Source organism: Rhinopithecus roxellana, chromosome 6, assembly GCF_007565055.1.
Source record: "Rhinopithecus roxellana isolate Shanxi Qingling chromosome 6, ASM756505v1, whole genome shotgun sequence".
NCBI classification, from domain to species: domain Eukaryota; kingdom Metazoa; phylum Chordata; class Mammalia; order Primates; family Cercopithecidae; genus Rhinopithecus; species Rhinopithecus roxellana.
In genome coordinates this window covers 70,986,441-71,007,090 of record NC_044554.1, presented here as the reverse complement: position 1 = coordinate 71,007,090, position 20,650 = coordinate 70,986,441, and the positions used below count along the sequence as shown (strand labels likewise).

The window sequence follows — 20,650 nt, the reverse complement described above, 5'->3', positions numbered from 1 at the left end:
CCCGTATGCTAAGATCTATGGAAAGAATGCCAAAATTAAACACACTAACAGACAAGCTTGGACTACTTTTGAAGAGATTCATTTTCGTCATTCCTGTATTTTTAGGCCCCGTCCTATCCTTTACTATGTTCCAGAAACACTCATTTTCTCCTCTTTAGACCTCTGTTGATCTTCCCTAAGCTTTTTTTTTTTTTTTTTTTTTTTTTTTTTTTTTTTTTTTTTTTTATTATACTTTAAGTTCTAGGGTACATGTGCATAACGTGCAGGTTTGTTACATATGTAAACTTATGCCATGTTGGTGTGCTGCACCCATCAACTCGTCAGCACCCATCAATTCATCATTTATATCATGTATAACTCCCCAATGCAATCCCTCCCTCCTCCCCCCTCCCCCCTCCCCATGATAGACCCCAGTGTGTGATGTTCCCCTTCCCGAGTCCAAGTGATCTCATTGTTCAGTTCCCACCTATGAGTGAGAACATGCGGTGTTTGGTTTTCTCTTCTTGTGATAGTTTGCTAAGAATGATGGTTTCCAGCTGCATCCATGTCCCTACAAAGGACGCAAACTCATCCTTTTTTATGGCTGCATAGTATTCCATGGTGTATATGTGCCACATTTTCTTAATCCAGTCTGTCACAGATGGACATTTGGGTTGATTCCAAGTCTTTGCTATTGTGAATAGTGCCGCAATAAACATACGTGTACATGTGTCTTTGTAGTAGACTAATTTATAATCCTTTGGGTATATACCCAGTAGTGGGATGGCTGGGTCATATGGTACATCTAGTTCTAGATCCTTGAGGAATTGCCATACTGTTTTCCATAATGGTTGAACTAGTTTACAATCCCACCAACAGTGTAAAAGTGTTCCTATTTCTCCACATCCTCTCCAACACCTGTTGTTTCCTGACTTCTTAATGATTGCCATTCTAACTGGTGTGAGATGGTATCTCATTGTGGTTTTGATTTGCATTTCTCTGATGGCCAGTGATGATGAGCATTTTTTCATGTGTCTGTTGGCTGTATGAATATCTTCTTTTGAGAAATGTCTGTTCATATCCTTTCCCCACTTTTTGATGGGGTTGTTTGTTTTTTTCTCGTATATTTGTTTGAGTTCTTTGTAGATTCTGGATATTAGCCCTTTGTCAGATGAGTAGGTTGCAAAAATTTTCTCCCATTCTGTAGGTTGCCTGTTCACTCTGATGGTAGTTTCTTTTGCTGTGCAAAAGCTCTTTAGTTTAATGAGATCCCATTTGTCAATTTTGGCTTTTGCTGCCGTTGCTTTTGGTGTTTTAGACATGAAGTCCTTGCCCATGCCTATGTCCTGAATGGTACTACCTAGATTTTCTTCTAGGGTTTTTATGGTATTAGGTCTAACATTTAAGTCTCTAATCCATCTTGAATTAATCTTCGTATAAGGGGTAAGGAAAGGATCCAGTTTCAGCTTTCTACTTATGGCTAGCCAATTTTCCCAGCACCATTTATTAAATAGGGAATCCTTTCCCCATTTCTTGTTTCTCTCAGGTTTGTCAAAGATCAGATGGCTGTAGATGTGCGGTATTATTTCTGAGGACTCTGTTCTGTTCCATTGGTCTATATCTCTGTTTTGGTACCAGTACCATGCTGTTTTGGTTACTGTAGCCTTGTAGTATAGTTTGAAGTCAGGTAGCGTGACGCCTCCAGCTTTGTCCTTTTGACTTAGGATTGTCTTGGCAATGCGGGCTCTTTTTTGGTTCCATATGAACTTTAAAGCAGTTTTTTCCAATTCTGTGAAGAAAGTCATTGGTAGCTTGATGGGGATGGCATTGAATCTATAAATAACCTTGGGGAGTATGGCCATTTTCACGATATTGATTCTTCCTATCCATGAGCATGGTATGTTCTTCCATTTGTTTGTGTCCTCTTTGATTTCACTGAGCAGTGGTTTGTAGTTCTCCTTGAAGAGGTCCTTTACATCCCTTGTAAGTTGGATTCCTAGGTATTTTATTCTCTTTGAAGCAATTGTGAATGGAAGTTCATTCCTGATTTGGCTCTCTGCTTGTCTGTTGCTGGTGTATAAGAATGCTTGTGATTTTTGCACATTAATTTTGTATCCTGAGACTTTGCTGAAGTTGCTTATCAGCTTAAGGAGATTCTGGGCTGAGACGATGGGGTTTTCTAAATATACAATCATGTCATCTGCAAACAGGGACAATTTGACTTCTTCTTTTCCTAACTGGATACCCTTGATTTCTTTCTCTTGCCTGATTGCCCTAGCCAGAACTTCCAACACTATGTTGAATAGGAGTGGTGAGAGAGGGCATCCCTGTCTTGTGCCAGTTTTCAAAGGGAATTTTTCCAGTTTTTGCCCATTCAGTATGATATTAGCTGTGGGTTTGTCATAAATAGCTCTTATTATTTTGAGGTACGTTCCATCAATACCGAATTTATTGAGCGTTTTTAGCATGAAGGGCTGTTGAATTTTGTCAAAAGCCTTTTCTGCATCTATTGAGACAATCATGTGGTTCTTGTCTTTGGTTCTGTTTATATGCTGGATTACGTTTATTGATTTGCGAATGTTGAACCAGCCTTGCATCCCAGGGATGAAGCCCACTTGATCATGGTGGATAAGCTTTTTGATGTGCTGCTGAATCCGGTTTGCCAGCATTTTATTGAGGATTTTTGCATCAATGTTCATCAGGGATATTGGTCTAAAATTCTCTTTTTTTGTTGTGTCTCTGCCAGGCTTTGGTATCAGGATGATGTTGGCCTCATAAAATGAGTTAGGGAGGATTCCCTCTTTTTCTATTGATTGGAATAGTTTCAGAAGGAATGGTACCAGCTCCTCCTTGTACCTCTGGTAGAATTCAGCTGTGAATCCATCTGGTCCTGGACTTTTTTTGGTGGGTAGGCTATTAATTGTTGCCTCAATTTCAGAGCCTGCTATTGGTCTATTCAGGGATTCAACTTCTTCCTGGTTTAGCCTTGGGAGAGTGTAAGTGTCCAGGAAATTATCCATTTCTTCTAGATTTTCTAGTTGACTTGCGTAGAGGCGTTTATAGTATTCTCTGATGGTAGTTTGTATTTCTGTGGGGTCAGTGGTGATATCCCCTTTATCATTTTTTATTGCATCTATTTGATTCCTCTCTCTTTTTTTCTTTATTAGCCTTGCTAGCGGTCTGTCAATTTTGTTGATCTTTTCAAAAAACCAACTCCTGGATTCATTGATTTTTTGGAGGGTTTTTTGTGTCTCTATCTCCTTTAGTTCTGCTCTGATCTTAGTTATTTCTTGCCTTCTGCTAGCTTTTGAATGTGATTGCTCTTGCCTCTCTAGTTCTTTTTTTTTTTTTTTTTTTTTTTTTTTTTTTTTTTTTTTTTTTTTTTTTTTTTTTTTTGAGACGGAGTCTTGCTCTGTCGCCCAGGCTGGAGTGCAGTGGCCGGATCTCAGCTCACTGCAAGCTCCGCCTCCCGGGTTTACGCCATTCTCCCGCCTCAGCCTCCCGAGTAGCTGGGACTACAGGCGCCCGCCACCTCGCCCGGCTAGTTTTTTTTTTTGTATTTTTTAGTAGAGACGAGGTTTCACCATGTTCGCCAGGATGGTCTCGATCTCCTGACCTCGTGATCCGCCCGTCTCGGCCTCCCAAAGTGCTGGGATTACAGGCTTGAGCCACCGCGCCCGGCCTCTAGTTCTTTTAATTGTGATGTTAGAGTGTCAATTTTAGATCTTTCCTGCTTTCTCTTGTGGGCATTTAGTGCTATAAATTTCCCTCTACACACTGCTTTAAATGTGTCCCAGAGATTCTGGTATGTTGTATCTTTGTTCTCATTGGTTTCAAAGAACATCTTTATTTCTGCTTTCATTTCGTTATGTACCCAGTAGTCATTCAGGAGCAGGTTGTTCAGTTTCCATGTAGTTGAGCGGTTTTGATTGAGTTTCTTAGTCCTGAGTTCTAGTTTGATTGCACTGTGGTCTGAGAGACAGTTTGTTATAATTTCTGTTCTTTTACATTTGCTGAGGAGTACTTTACTTCCAATTATGTGGTCAATTTTGGAATAAGTGCGATGTGGTGCTGAGAAGAATGTATATTCTGTTGATTTGTGGTGGAGAGTTCTATAGATGTCTATTAGGTCCGCTTGGTGCAGAGATGAGTTCAATTCCTGGATATCCTTGTTAACTTTCTGTCTCGTTGATCTGTCTAATGTTGACAGCGGAGTGTTGAAGTCTCCCATTATTATTGTATGGGAGTCTAAGTCTCTTTGTAAGTCTCTAAGGACTTGCTTTATGAATCTGGGTGCTCCTGTATTGGGTGCATATATATTTAGGAGAGTTAGCTCTTCCTGTTGAATTGATCCCTTTACCATTATGTAATGGCCTTCTTTGTCTCTTTTGATCTTTGATGGTTTAAAGTCTGTTTTATCAGAGACTAGGATTGCAACCCCTGCTTTTTTTTGTTCTCCATTTGCTTGGTAGATCTTCCTCCATCCCTTTATTTTGAGCCTATGTATGTCTCTGCATGTGAGATGGGTCTCCTGAATACAGCAGACTGATGGGTCTTGACTCTTTATCCAGTTTGCCAGTCTGTGTCTCTTAATTGGAGCATTTAGTCCATTAACATTTAAGGTTAATATTGTTATGTGTGAACTTGATCCTGCCATTATGATATTAACTGGTTATTTTGCTCGTTAGTTGATGCAGTTTCTTCCTAGCCTCGATGGTCTTTACATTTTGCCAAGTTTTTGCGATGGCTGGTACCGGTTGTTCCTTTCCATGTTTAGGGCTTCCTTCAGGGTCTCTTGTAAGGCAGGCCTGGTGGTGACAAAATCTCTAAGCATTTGCTTATCTGTAAAGGATTTTATTTCTCCTTCACTTATGAAACTTAGTTTGGCTGGATATGAAATTCTGGGTTTAAAATTCTTTTCTTTAAGAACGTTGAATATTGGCCCCCACTCTCTTCTGGCTTGTAGAGTTTCTGCCGAGAGATCTGCTGTTAGTCTGATGGGCTTCCCTTTGTGGGTGACCCGACCTTTCTCTCTGGCTGCCCTTAAGATTTTTTCCTTCATTTCAACTTTGGTGAATCTGGCAATTATGTGTCTTGGAGTTGCTCTTCTGGAGGAGTATCTTTGTGGCGTTCTCTGTATTTCCTGAATTTGAATGTTGGCCTGCCCTACTAGGTTGGGGAAGTTCTCCTGGATGATATCCTGAAGAGTGTTTTCCAACTTGGTTCCATTTTCCCCCTCACTTTCAGGCACCCCAATCAGACGTAGATTTGGTCTTTTTACGTAATCCCATACTTCTTGCAGGCTTTGCTCATTTCTTTTTCTTCTTTTTTCTTTTGGTTTCTCTTCTCGCTTCATTTCATTCATTTGATCTTCAATCGCTGATACTCTTTCTTCCAGTTGATCGAGTCGGTTACTGAAGCTTGTGCATTTGTCACGTATTTCTCGTGTCATGGTTTTCATCTCTGTCATTTCGTTTATGATCTTCTCTGCATTAATGAGCCTAGCTGTCAATTCTTCCACTCTTTTTTCAAGATTTTTAGTTTCTTTGCGCTGGGTACGTAATTCCTCCTTTAGCTCTGATAAGTTTGATGGACTGAAGCCTTCTTCTCTCCTCTCGTCCAAGTCATTCTCTGACCAGCTTTGATCCGTTGCTGGTGATGGGCTGCGCTCCTTTGCAGGGGGAGATGCGCTCTTATTTTTTGAATTTCCAGCTTTTCTGCCCTGCTTCTTCCCCATCTTTGTGGTTTTATCTGTCTCTGGTCTTTGATGGTGGTGACGAACTGATGGGGTTTTGGTATAGGTGTCCTTCCTGTTTGATAGTTTTCCTTCTGACAGTCAGAAGGACTCTCTGTTGGTCTGTTGGAGATTGCTTGAGGTCCACTCCAGACCCTGTTTGCCTGGGTATCAGCAGCAGAGGTTGCCGAAGATAGAATATTGCTGAACAGCGAGTGTACCTGTCTGATTCTTCCTTTGGAAGTGTCCTCTCAGGGGTGTACTCCACCCTGTGAGGTGTGGGGTGTCAGACTGCCCCTAGTGGGGGATTTCTCCCAGCTAGGCTACTCAGGGGTCAGGGACACACCTGAGCAGGCAGTCTGTCCGTTCTCAGATCTCAACCTCCGCGTTGGGAGATCCGCGGCTCTCCCCAAAGCTGTCAGACAGAGTCGTTCGCGTCTGCACCGGCTCCCGCTACTTCCCCTGTTGGTCTTCAGCTGTGCGCTGTCCCCAGAGGTGGAGACTACAGAGACAGGCAGGCTTCCTTGAGCTGCTGTGAGCTCCACCCAGTTCGAGCTTCCCAGCGGCTTTGTTTACCTACTTAAGCCTCAGCAATGGCGGGCGCCCCTCCCCCAGCCTCGCTGCTGCCTTGCGGATAGATCGCGGCAGACTGCTGTGTTAGCAGTGAGGGAGGCTTCGTGGGCGTGGGACCCTCCCGGCCAGGTGTGGGATATATTCTCCTGGAATGCCTGTATGCTTACAGCGCAGTATTGGGGTGGGAGTTACCCGATTTTCCAGGTGTTGTGTGTCTCAGTTCCCCTGGCTAGGAAAACGGATCCCCTTCCCCCTTGCGCTTCCAGGTGAGGCGATGCCTCGCCCTGCTTCAGCTCTCGCTGGTCAGGCTGCAGCAGCTGACCAGCACCGATTGTCCGGCACTCCCTAGTGAGATGACCCCAGTACCTCAGTTGAAAATGCAGAAATCACCGGTCTTCTGTGTCGCTCGCCCTGGGAGTTGGAGACTGGAGTTGTTCCTATTCGGCCATCTTGCTCCGCCCCCGAGCCCCTAAGCTTTTTTCTTCCTTTTTTTCAGGGACTTTCAAGTAAGTCCAGCTTTGCTGCCATATGCTGTACTTTCATTGCTATTGCCCTTTACTACTGCCACGTATCTTCCTGCTTTCTAGTTTATGTAACCTTCTGCTTCTAAGTTTTGTCCTGATTTTGGCCCACTGCCATGCTCTGACTCTGAAATAGTTGCAAGTCTTGGTACTGTCAGCCCATGCTTTTGCTTGCTTAGTCCATTCATCTCCGTATACAGTCTAGGACTCCTCCTGCCTGTCTAATCATTAAAACACTGGTTCCTTGTATATTTCTCCTCATTCTTCTTTGTCAGCTGTTGGGGAAAACATTTTCATGAATTATTTTTGAGCCGATCTAAATGGAAAAAAAGTGTACACCAAATAGAATTGACAGAATAAATACTGAAATAAATATAGCATGACTATTCAAATTCAAGGATCACTGTAGCAGAAAGAAAGCAAATGACTTTTATTGAGTCCACAAAGACAGTATGAACAAAGCTCAAATCTAGGGTGTTATTTTTTGCCTTTAATTTTGATAAGTATTGGTTACATAATACATCATTCTTACAAATTAAAACAAATTAACCCTGGGGTATACTCCACCCATAAGAAGTGTTGCTAAAACTTCCTCCTACAGTTCAACCACAGGGATAGCAATGAAAGTACAGCATATGGCAGCAAATAACTGTTGACAGGCAACAAGCCTCCCTACAGAGAGTAATTAATTTCAATTTAAAGTTTTGGGAAAATAATATATTTCTTTATAATACAGTCTTTAGATTTATAGTCAAATTTAAATTTGTAAATAAAGGAGACTTCCTGTAATTCTTCTGGGGAAATAATGTTTTGAAACACACTCCAACAAATCCACCTTACAGTGGTACCGATTAATTTGAAGTTATTATCCAAACAATCAGTCCAACACTTACAACTGTGAGCACAATTTCTGCATTCTGTTCTTTTCTAAAAAAATTCATCAATTCATCAAATATTTGTTTAGCTTCTACTAAATACCAGGCAATGTTCTAAAAATTTTGGGTTTAAAAATAGCAAGTAAGACAAAGTTCCTACCCTATGGGAATCAAATTTGGTTGGGAAGCTACTCAATAGCAAATTACACCATGGCAATAACATTCTAGTTGAGGATATAGTTAATAAACAATAAATATAACACAGATGATAAGAGCTTAAAAAAAAAAAAAGAAAGAAGCCAGTTAAAAGTAGAATTGGAAGCAGAGAGAGAAGGTTCTTTGTTGGGTAAACAGGATGGGCTGCCATAGAGACAGCATCTGATAAGAGACAGAAGAAAGAGGAGGTGAGTACCATGAGCATTCTAGAGTAGAGCTGGCAATGGCAAAGGTCTTTAGAACCCTAATCTCAATGACACTAGCCTCTCTCACTGATTATTTTCACAAAACACTTAATTAGGCTACTTATACAATCACATGAATGTCTTGGGTGTGATGGTAACTACAAAATAAAAGTCATGTAGACAGTAAGTATTGAGTCAGCTGTTTAGGTTTATCAATCCCTCTTCAAATAAAGCAATTTAGCTAGGTGTGGTGGCTCACACTTGTAATCTCAGCACTTTGGAAGACTGAGGAAGGAGGATCACCTGAGTCCAGGAGTTCAAGAACAGCCTGGGCAATATAGTGAGACCCCATCTCTACAAAAAGTTTTTTAAAGAAGCTAGTCAGGTATGGTGGCACACACCTGTGGTCCCAGCTACTCAGGAGGCTGAGGTGGGAGGGTCACTTGAGCCCAGGAGGTGGAGGCTGCAGTGAGCTCTGTTCACACCACTGTACTACAGCCTGGAAGACAGAATAAGACTCTGTCTAAAAATTTTTTAAAATTAAAATAAAAATGAATCACACACAAAACTGTAATTAAAAGTAAACAAAAATAACTGAGATGAAATTAAAATTAACTCACCTGGTATGTAAGTCTAATGAGATCAACAATGTATCATAAAACTCGACAAATTTTAATACCACAACTAGCAAGATTTGATAGACTGGTAGAGCTATATGGATCAAATCAACTTGTTTAATGATTTAAGCAAGAAAATTAAAAGTTAAACTAGCAAATTGTAGTAAAACATACAATGAGCACCATCAGTTATTTAAAATATGCACTGAAAATATCTGCAATTTAAAAAGTGTTAGACAGCATTAGACTGAAATAAAGGGAAAGTGTTTTCTTATTCCTCTCACTTGCCATGAAATAATCTCCAGGTGCTCTCTATTTTTAGAATCTGAGCTCATTTCTTAGATAAATCATTCAAGTCAGTTGCTCAGACATGGTTCAAAGCCCTTATGTAATATTTTCATTTTTCTCCCTTGGACATAGAGAGGAGACAAAATAAAGTTAGCAGAAAAATAAACACACAAAGAGCAACAAACTACCTTATCTACATCCATAATAGCTGTCAAATAAAAATGTAAATTAAAGTCTAAAAATTAAGCAAAGGGCCCTAATAGGGATGTAACTTTTATACTCCCAAGGAATTAATGATGATTTGTACATTTCTATTTTTCTCATCTGTCTTTGAGCATTTTCTTTTGAATAAAGTCAAATGATGTGGTTAAAACTTGAAGAATGTTATTATAAGGCAGAGCACAGTGGCTCACACCTGTATTTCCAGCACTGTGGGAGTCCAAGGCAGGAGGATCGCTTGAGTGCAGTAGTTCGAGACCAGCCTGGGCAACATAGCAAAACCCTGTCTCTAATAACAATACAAAAAAATTAGCCAAGGGTGGTGGTGCAAACCTGTAGTCTCAGCTAGTTGGGAGACTGAGGACTGCTTAAGCATGGGAGGTGGAGGTTGCAGTGAGCGAAGATGGTGCCACTGCATTCCAGCCTGGGCGACAGAGTGAGACCCTGTCTCAAAAAAAAAAAAAAAGATGATGATGATGATGATGATGATGATGATGATGATGATGATTACAGTTCAAGGGACTCAAGTAGGATTTCGGTGAAATCAGGATAAGCCAGGCTGGGCCAAGTTCAACCTGGGAATGCAAGTAGACCTACACATACATAGGTTCAGGTCAAGGTCAGATATCAAAACATAGTTATTTTAGACAAGGACACAGAGGGAAGTCATTCTAAAAGGTACATTTAAAAATGAAATATCAATTTTCTTTGTGAAAGAACAGACTAGGCTTTGTTTAAAGGCTGGACCCTCTGAGCAAATACTACCTTGATGCAGCTAAGATTTTCCTCCCCTAAATTAGTTGGCGATCATAAACCTTGAATAATAAGCTAAATAATGGAACTTTACTAGAGTGCAGTCATTTTACTTTATAAGCAAATACAATGTCTGAATATTTAGCATGTGAATGCAGTTTACACAGGCATGCTGCTCCAATTTCTGGATGCCCAGCTGGCCCTGTCTCTGGGAAATGGAGGGGCCACAATGCAGCCAGTGTGGGGCTTGTCTCGTTTTTCCTGCTGGAAGTTCAACTATTGTCTCTCCTTGCAACAAGAGATGAGCCCAATGCCTTTTCTATCTTTATGATGGAAATTAGAGAGTTTTATTAGTGACAATGTCAAAATATTTTAATCCATCCGTTCATTCAACAAATGTGTAAATAGCCAAGCATGACTCTACACAAAGAGAAATATGAGATTCATCTGAGAGTAGTTTTGCTAAAATTTTCTTACCAATTAGAAACTATGATAAAAGTCTTCTATAGTTATATAGTTATGAAACTCTATTTTTACTATAAAAGTAATCAGTTGCATGCAGACTTCTCATAGATCATGGTAATAATGCTTCCACATATTTGTGAGAGCCAATTTTCTCTTTTTCAGTTATAGATTTAATTGTCATAACCATCATTTATTAGTTCCATTTTATTTTACCCTTTTGGTTGAGAAAATAACCTTTGAATTAGGCAAACAATCTTATTTAATAAAAACAGGAATAGTTATTTGAGTTTTAAGTTAATACTGTTACTTAGCCACTAGGCTATGCTAAAGTATAACCCATTTGTTCAAGAACACTTCTATCTTCATGTTACAAATACACACACACACAAACCAGGAAAATAAATTCAAAAGCTGGATGTGAATCATTTAACCATTCAAAACGTAGCTGGTAATTTGTTCAACAGATTTATCAAAGGGTTAGTTTCTATAATTAGTTTAGATGACATATTCCAAAAGAATAAATAAACTCGTTTTTGCTAAATATACGTCTTGTGGTAATGCTCAGTTTGGTTTTAAAATGATGGAATCATCGTTATGCTTATTTATATGTAGTTAGTCATACTTAAATAAACTATAATGTATAGTGGTGGATTGATTAGTTATCAGAAACATGAGCTTTAGATTGGAGGCATTTTACCTTCTGGTTAAAAAAAAACAGTCATTTTAAAATGCAACACTGAGAACTAAACATCATTTATTTCATTTATTTTAGGCATTTTTTTTACATTAAAATTATGTTCTATTCCCAATAAACTGTGTTTAGAACCTTTAAGTTTGAATTTGTAAATAAGGCTTACTCTCATTTGTATTACTTTTCCCTTAATACCCTAGGGAGCACAATATTACATTTTCACCATCATTATTCACATTAATATCTATCTCTGATTATACACTGTGGGAGGCATTGAGAATTCAAACAGGTCTAAGAAACAGAGTATTGTTGAGAAAACACAGACAAATATAAATAACATTGATAAAAATATTTTTTAGGGGCCATAGATAAGTGATAAATGAATAAAACAGAGAATACATGTTACAATAGTTCACGCAAGAAAGATACATTTGATGTCTACATTATTAAAACAGAGAATAGGTTTTTACTACTGAAGTCCCAAAAGATTTCAAAGTCTAAAGTGCTCTGAAGATAAAAATCCATTATCCTCCAATTTATTTTTTAATCCACCTAACAACTCTATCTGTAACAAGAGTTTGCTATATTTTAAAGATAAATTAATATTTTTAAAACTTGACTTGTCTCTTTTAAGATTATCCATCTGTTAATTATTGATTATAGGAGAAATGATCAACAAAACACGATCCAGGCTCAAAGCAAAATGCTATTAACCTACTATTCCTGTTATATTATCGCTTTGGTGTATGACGGAATACTTGGAAGAGAAAGACTAACTTTCTCTTCTTAAATGTAACTAAGTGCAGTAAAATCCATTTATAAAGTACTTTAGAATAAAACGAATATAGCTATGCTGTAGGTGAAATGTTCTCCGATATATGTTTACACATAGGTGTATTATTCAAAATGTTTAAAACTGTTACCACATGGGTACTGAGGAAACAGAACAGATGCTTAGGTTAAAGCACCTTTAACTGTCCCTGTCCATAGGGATCAATTATTATTATAGCAATGTTGAAAATGTTCAATTCTGCTAATATTAGTATTAAAATATTTTAATCAAACCACTTTTTGGAATATGACATTCTTAATTTTGCTACACAACACACTGTGTTAGCATAACATCACAGATAATTTTCAGTTCTAACATTGCATCAATGTGGATATCACAAACTGAAGAGATACCTAAATATCTAGAAATACCCGTATCTCTTAGCAATGTTAGATAATAATTGATATGTTTGGGCTATGATGCATTTTTGGTCTGAGTCCTTTAGTGAGTTCCTGAGCTTTATGGATTAAATTAAGAGACTATGATATATCCTCTTTAGTCTTTTCCTTCACCTTTAGTTTTGGGCAAAAGTCAATTGCAGGGTCACTCTAGGGGTACTGATTCAAAGAGATGTGAAAAAAACAAACCCTACCTCCAAATCAAGCCTTGTAAGGGGTCTGGATTGTCTCACCTATCCTGGAGTATGCTAAACCAAGAAACTGCCAGGTGAGAGCAAGGGTTTCTTTCCACTGGAGCTAAAGGTTACAGGACTTGCCCTATGCATGTTCAGTCTTTGTTCTTGGGACAAGCTGAAGGTCCAGGGGTATTCACCATGGCATGGTACTGTGGATGGGTAAATTAGGGCAATCTTGACATTATGATAGGTTTCTGGTTTTTTTTTTTTTTTTATTGTGCCATTCATCAAAAGAAAAAGGGACTGAGTGAAAAAGAGTGGAGAAACAACTGCAGTTCCTGGAACATATTGTGTTCTTTTATGTGTAACTCTACTAGTCTCTAAGCACTTTAGAGCACTAGCACTCTCTCTAGTCTCAAAGCACTCTGACAGTTTCACTGAATTTGTCATCATCAGCTAAAAAGTCCTTCCAGAACTCCCTGCCTTTGTACTTGCTGTCATGTTGCTAGAATGCCATTTCTCCCACTGTCTACCTGATGAATTTATCCTTTAAGTTTTATCTCAAAAGTCAGGTGTCCTGTGAGACTTTCATTCACTGTACCTGGAAAAAATCAGGTATTATTTTTCCCAGGTTCCCATTTCTGTCTTACAGCACTTATCACTCACTATCATAATTATTTGCATACAAGTCTGAATCCCTGACTAGCCAGTTCCTATAGGCCCGCAATATCATATTAAAGTGTGCCCTAGTTGGAAGACAGTAAGTGCTCAATACATGCCTGCTGCATAAATTACTGGTGAGCAGGTAGATGGATGCATGAATTAAATATTAAATCCCAGACACTCTATGTGCATTATAAGCTGAGTCATAGTTAGACTTGACTTTACATTACTACATTACAGATGCATAATGTTGGTTGTCCGAATCATGGTTCCCTTTCTAAGAGCCCACCCTCTCATGTACTTTTTCCCTTTGGTGAGGTCTGACACCGCACATGCTGCCTACTAAACCAAAAAGCAATACAGTCCTTAGTTCCATCCCAACTGTAATGTATACCTTGGATTTCCCCCTGCCCAGAGCCTAACTTTGTTTCCCCTAATGGTCGTCCAAAGAATCCTCCTCATTTTTTGAATCATCAGTTCAGCTCCACCCTGATGTCAGTGATTGGGCCCCAGTGCCAGCAGACTCTGCTTGTTACAAGGATATGCTTTTTTAGACCTCTGTGTTTGTTGCTAAACTCAGGGTAAGCCACTTCAACAACTGCTTTTCTCCACAGTAAGAAAAACGGCCCCTTTTCTTTCCTAATGGTTAATACCCCTATGCTGGAATTTGGCCATAGTAAGTCCAAAGTGTTATTCTGAGGAAGTCCTGGATTTCTGGAAATTCATTTTATTCAAGAGTTCAGACCTGTTTCATCACCAGCTGCAACAGACAAAGAACCTTGGCAGAGATGAAGGCTGACTCTGACCCCTGGTGATCCCCAGGAGACAGTACCTGCACGTATTCCCCAGGCAACAGCAGTTTTCTCCAATATTGATTCAGTTCTCACTCACATGTTTGGATGAACACTCATATTCCTCTTGTCAAAATATATACAGCCTCATTGGGTTATATCTACACTATGTTTTAGTTTTTATATAGTCTATGGAGGTTTTATTTCTAGGGACCTCAATGCTAAATTTGTTTCAACTATGATTGCAATTTGAAGAATGTTTCTTAGAAGGTATCAGGCCCTGTATCAATATGACTGATGAGTAATACTAACACAATCAAGTTCCAATATTGTGGTAGCATGCATACAGTTATCTTAACTAAAGACCCATGTATTGAGCTATAAAGCCATCTTTGGGTCTAAAAACATTGAGTAAGATAACTCGTGTGTGTCACTTTTTGAGAAAACTCCGTGTGAAAGCCTGCTATACTGATTCTCTCACTAAACTGACAAAAATAATACACTGAAATGAAATTCAATAATTCAGGAAAACAATCCTCAAATTTATACTCACCCACTATGCTTCATATGTGCTGGTTTATCCATTCGCACTGCCAGTTTGATTTTTAAGTCAGAATCCTGGCTATTTTTTGGAACTACCATTCGGTGTAATTCAGCTGATTTGGAGCTATTAGAAGTTGGGTATAATATCACCTGTATGGAAAAAAGACCATATTTAAATGCATGATACAGAGTGTCTATAGGTTGGAACTAAAATATTTTCTATGTTTACCTGTTTGAAAAAACGGTGTCAACACCCAAATGTATCCAATAAACCATTTGACTGCCTACTACAATAGCTGATGGATTTTCAATACAGACTTAATTTATTTTTTGACAAGTAAGTGTTTTCACATTATCACATAATGAGTTTTCTTCCTGTGTCACTTCATAATGAATTAATAGCACAACAAGCTACAGTTGAATTGATGTTGAAAAATACTCAAGAGACACCCATAATTTCAAGAAAATTCTAAACTCCTCAGGGCAAAGCAGTTCAGAAAGGTACTCTTTGAAATTATGGATAACATGCTTAAAAACCAAAGCCAATTATTTCAAACAGCACAAATATGCCTCATGTTTTATTATCATTGTAAAATAGTATTAAAGGAAATCAACTCAATTAGAGATGGAAAACAGCACATTTTCTGCTCTAGATCAATACCAAAGAAGGACTTTTTCCCGACATGTTTTCAAAACTACAGATATTATAATGACTGAAACAAAGTAATTACTTTTAATAAAACCACCAAATTAACAAGTGATTATTTCACAACCCTCACTTCACAGAGTCAACCCAAGAAAGAGAAGCCTACTCTTCAGATGTTAGGTACCATGCAGATAACACAAGGTATTTTCCCCCCCTTTTAAAATCAGTTATGACATATTTAGGCACAGTTTACACCCAAGCCTTGATATTTTTAAATGGGATTATTATAGGCTAAAAGACAAAACAAATATGTGAAGTGCACTGCATTATATTTTAAGCCATAAGCCTGAAGCTTAGATATGAATGGAAGAATTATAAACATTCCCAGGTATGCTAAAATTTTTTTCACAAACAGAATAAATATGTTCATTAAAACTATATTGAAACATATCTTCTTGTGTATAAATCTTGCTGCAACACAAAGTGATTGTGAATCTGAAATTTCTTTGTAATATTGTTATAATTTTACTTTAATATAACAAAACAAAGTCCCATCTCAAGTTGTTACAGATAGTCTTTATCAATTTAATAGGGTTGCCTTCTATTCTTAGATTCTAAGAGTAAAATGTTTTGAAAGCATTCATGGCAATTGACTTTGTCATACCCTTCCCCTACTCTCAAATCTTCATTTACAGTATAAGTAGAAATCTTCACCAAGAAATCTTTAGGCAAGACTCTCCTTCTCTCTAGGAAAGACAACATAGTCATAAAAGCTTCTCAAACTATTCTCAATTTGCAAGTTGTTAAATGTATCTACTATTTTGAGACTTTTCTCATGCCTTTCCTAAAAGCCATAGCTGTGTTGAATCCAGCATATCCATATACTCAAGTATATAAAGGACATCTAAGAACAAACTAAATGACATTTGCAATGTTTTCACAATTATGATCATACTCTAGAATTCATTTTGACTGCTAAAATATCCAATGCAATATCTTACAGATTCTTTCTTAAGTGACAGTAAAGAAAAATAAGATGATAGCTTTTGGCTCAAACCAGTAGACAAAGGAATATCATTATCAACTTAGAAGGTTATTCCAAAAAAGAATAAAAGACTAAGATAGAGCTCTATATCCACTGTAGCTATAGCTGCTATTTTCCTAACAAGTCTTGAAAGCTTTTTCGCTTTCTCCACACCCATCCCCCATTCCAACTTAAAAAAAAAATATTTTGGCATGAGCCACTTACAGACTTTATTGCTTTTTAATTCTTCCTTCTATGTTTATATAAAAATTGGTACTGTACCAAACTCTAAACTCTTATACAGGAAGAGAATATTTAAATTAAAAATTTTGACAATTTCTCATTCTGTAAATGCTGATGATGGCTTGCTAAATTAGGTCCCAAGATAACTGATTTGGGCTGATCCACAAATTAAAGGCTATCCCAATATCGAATACCATTCTTTCTGCCACATTTTATTTTTTGATGGGTATTTCTAACTGAAGTCAGTGGAAGGGTTTATTGCTCAGCTCTGTTCAATTAAATAAACACTGAGTTCTTATTATGTGAGGATACACAAAGATTAAAGAATATGAATGGCTCACATCTCTCAAGGAGCTTAGTTCCTCTTCAATAGGACTTAGTTTTGTCTTTTATTAACAGCACTCTTAGCTCTGATAATATCACTTCTTCCTATTGCTCTTCTTTCCCTAGAGTATGCAATGGTTTCCTGATTTAGTTAATTTCTGGGTATATTCACAATCATCTGCTTGGCTTCTCCCTATCATATGTATATCTAATTCCCTATGCTACGTTCCCTCCATTGGAAAGACCTGGAAATGTTTGTTTTTCTGGACAGACTGACTGATAAAGGTGTGAACATTGGCATGTGTAATAAGGGGAGGTCCACAGATATGAAATCTTCTGTTTCTAAGAGAAGTGCATTGGTAAATGCTGAACTTAAACTTCAAAATGGTCTGTCGAATAGTTTTCAGGCTCCCAAACTGCACAACCAAAAAAGTGGTCATATTTCTTTTTTTTTTTTTTTATACTTTAAGTTCTAGGGTACATGTGCACAACGTGCAGGTTTGTTACATATGTATACCTGTGCCATGTTGGTGTGCTGCACCCACCAACTTGTCAGCACCCATCAACTTGTCATTTACATCAGGTATAACTCCTAGTGCCATCCCTCCCCCTCCTCCTCCCCCCTCCCTATAATAGGCCCCGGTGTGTGACGTTCCCCCTCCAGAGTCCAAGTCATCTCATTGTCAATTCCCACCCATGAGTGAGAACATGCGGTGCTCGGTTTTCTGTTCCTGCAATAGTTTGCTGAAGGTGGTCATATATCTTTTCCAATTTCGCCATGAATAAATAGATAAGGAAGAAGCTCCCAAGGTGCAGAGCCCAGAGGGCCATGGAGAATAAAGGGCGAGGGAGTTATTTTCAGAATACACAATACAGCTCTGATCAAGAGATCTGGAACACTTCCTTGGCAGGGTGTCTTCACAGTGCCTGCCAGATAGGATTTCATTATTGTAATTGGACAATTACTGCCGTGAATTTCCTGCTTTTCCTTTTTCCACATGGCAAACTTACCTGTAGCTCTCCTGTTCCTGTTCCTTTACTGTATATTGGATTTGTGCTGAGACAGAACGGGGAGGGAAGGTGTCGTAAGCAGTTACCATGAACTTTAGTTCATAGGTTGCCAGACTGCGAAGAACCACAGCTAACTATGATGCAGATAATGGACTGGATATAAAAATGAAATAGGACTTTGGGCTGTTTCTCTTGAGTTGAGGTGAATGTGTTCTATGTGTAGGAAGAAGGGCAACAAAACAACTTGGTGGCACAATGGTGAACTATGGCACATCGTCTGACTATCTGCCACGATTCATGCTTTCACCAGTATAGAACTGTTGCTAGTAAACAGCTAGTTAGCCAAGAACCAGGTTTTCCAGATACTCCTGCTTCTAAGTAGGGACATATAAAAGTTCCTATTAAAGGGGTGAGAAGCGACATGAGTCACCTTGGGAAAAGGTGATCAAGATACAGGTTTGATGTCTTTACCCCACTCTATTCCTCTGCCAGTCAAGTTCAGAGAACACAAATACCCTAGGAAATGAAAGAAATCAGAGCCTTAAATCATCATGTGGAATAAAGTCATACTTCTGTCAGGAATACCTGCGGTAAACTCTTACAAACCTGATATTATTTTGAATTATTGAAATGTAACGACTTTCTTGTTACAGCATTTAGCAGTATCCTAACTAGTATATCAACAAGGTGTTTTGTTTCAAAATCTTTCAAAAGTAAATAAGTGACTAAATAATTGTTTTTTTTTATTAGAAGCAGTTCCAATTCAATAGGACTCAGTTCATGTATAGAGATTGTGTCTGATGTTGACAGTCATAATAATTAAAATATTTAACAGATATAAAAGCTTACTAAGGATCCTTCTGTATCCTAAGTTCACATTTAAATTATAGCTCTGTACAAATAACTTTTAATACTATTTAGCAAACTATTTTGTTCTTTACCATTCATTTCTCTTAACTTTTCTGTATACATTTCTGCTTCTTGTTGATTTTTGTCACCAACACTTTAAATGTCTTGTCAGCATGACACAAAGATGACTTCTTATCTTAAATATAAAGCTAATGTATCTTATTCATAATAAAATGTCAGTGTTACTTGTCATCTTTGCTAGGGTGTAATGGAAACCACAAAATGATTTTTTAGGATTTGTTTAAAATTCCATCAAATTTAATATACAGGAAGAAAAAACTAAGACTTAAAAAATGAAATATAAAATATACATTTACACACAGAAATGTTTACAGTGATGTGGGGTTCAGAAGTAGCTTTTTCTTAAAATATATAAGCTGTCACTTCTACATTGTTTCTTTTCTGAGATACCTGATTGAGGCCAAACTACATACATTTGTGCATAATTAAACTTTGTGATCTGTGAAATTAAGACTATTTAAATTGCTAAACTCTACTTCAACAAGCACCTGAAAAACTAAAACAAAAAAACAAAACAGCACTGGGTGCTGGGGTAGACAAGCTAGAAAAACAGAGGGGCTAGATAGACAATTCACTACCTTCTCCCATAAATGTCTCTTAGCTTAGAGAAAGGAAAAAAGACCCTGGGACCACAATAATTGCACCATATCTTGTGGCAAAATAGTAGACACACAGTTGGTACCATTTTAGCTCAATGATGAGTGCATTCAGCAATTCTTGAAAAAATCAGGCACAGCTTTCATAGAGTAATTACAGTTTCATTTGGAAGTCTAAAAAAACACGTAAGATTTATAAAGCTGACATGGGGAGGGGATGAAAAATAAAGATATGGGGGCTGTTGAAACCAAACACTGTAACAGTGGCAATCTAGAAAAAAGCACGTGATTCTGATGCTGACATTCTTAACATTACTCTAGGTTCTCACGCTCTTCCCCAAGGTTGGCTGTCAGCTTTTTCTCTGTTCCCTGGACTTAGCCTCAGTCAGTTTTCATTGCTCGCCACCAAAAGAACTTCAATCAGTACAAACACTCATTACATTTTCTGCCATATCAATTCTCTTTATGTTCTCAAAAGATAAGAACAGAGGGCAGGGTGTGGTGGCTCACGCCTGTAATCCCAGCACTTTGGGAGGCCGAGGAGGGTGGATCACAAGGCCAGGAGTTTGAGACCAGCCTGGCCAACATAGTGAAACCTCATCTCTACTGAAAATACAAAAAATTAGCCGGGTGTGGTGGCAGATGCCTGTAATCCCAGCTACTTGGGAGGCTGAGACAGGAGAATAGCTTGAAGCCGGGAGGTGGAGGTTGCAGTGAGCCGAGATCGCGGCATTGCACTCCAGCCCAGGTGACACTGCGAGATTCCATCTCAAAAAAAAAAAAAAAAAAAAAAAAGAAAAAGAAAAAATAAAAATAAATAAATAAGAGAAGAGAACTCGAGAACCCTCTGGGCACCACCTTTCTAGAGTTAGGAAAAGGAACAGGACTCTATAACTGAGACCAGTCACCAAGGAGGTAGAAGAAAGCTGAAGTTTGTGATGTGCTAAATTTAAGGAGGAGAGTTTTTTAGGTAGTAGGAAGGGGGCATTAGGGTCACATGGGGATCAAGAGGTCACACATTGTTGGGTCTGAAAGACTACTGCCTGGTTAAAAAAGAGAGAGGTGACTGGAGATCTGAGCAGGAAAAAGTTTAGTTGAAGCCAGATAGCAATGGTGTGAGGGACATATTATGTTTGAGGAATAGAATAAGACTTCATTTAAGGTTTAAGTCGTCAAGATCAGGTAAGTTGGGCAAAATTGTTTTGACTAGAAGGTTATTGTCTGTAAAGGCAGGGAGGATGACAATACAGACAGGTAGGTTGAAGGAGATACAGGAAGGTTAAGCTTATGGATAAAACCAGTAGTTATGGAAGATTAGGGATAGACTGTAAGAAATGTGTTTGCTAAGTATGTGTTA

The 20,650-nt window shown here is 38.3% G+C and overlaps 1 protein-coding gene across 4 annotated transcripts in view; it reads right to left on the bottom strand.

Annotated features, from left to right (window-relative positions):
- CADPS2 (calcium dependent secretion activator 2) overlaps window positions 1-20,650 on the bottom strand; it is a 602,646-nt gene that overhangs the window by 249,404 nt on the left and 332,592 nt on the right. For all 4 annotated transcript variants that reach the window (XM_030932945.1, XM_030932946.1, XM_030932947.1 and 1 more), the window contains exon 8: window positions 14,530-14,669. In XM_030932945.1, coding sequence (XP_030788805.1) covers window positions 14,530-14,669 — 140 coding nt within the window. The remainder of the gene's footprint in view (window positions 1-14,529; window positions 14,670-20,650) is intronic.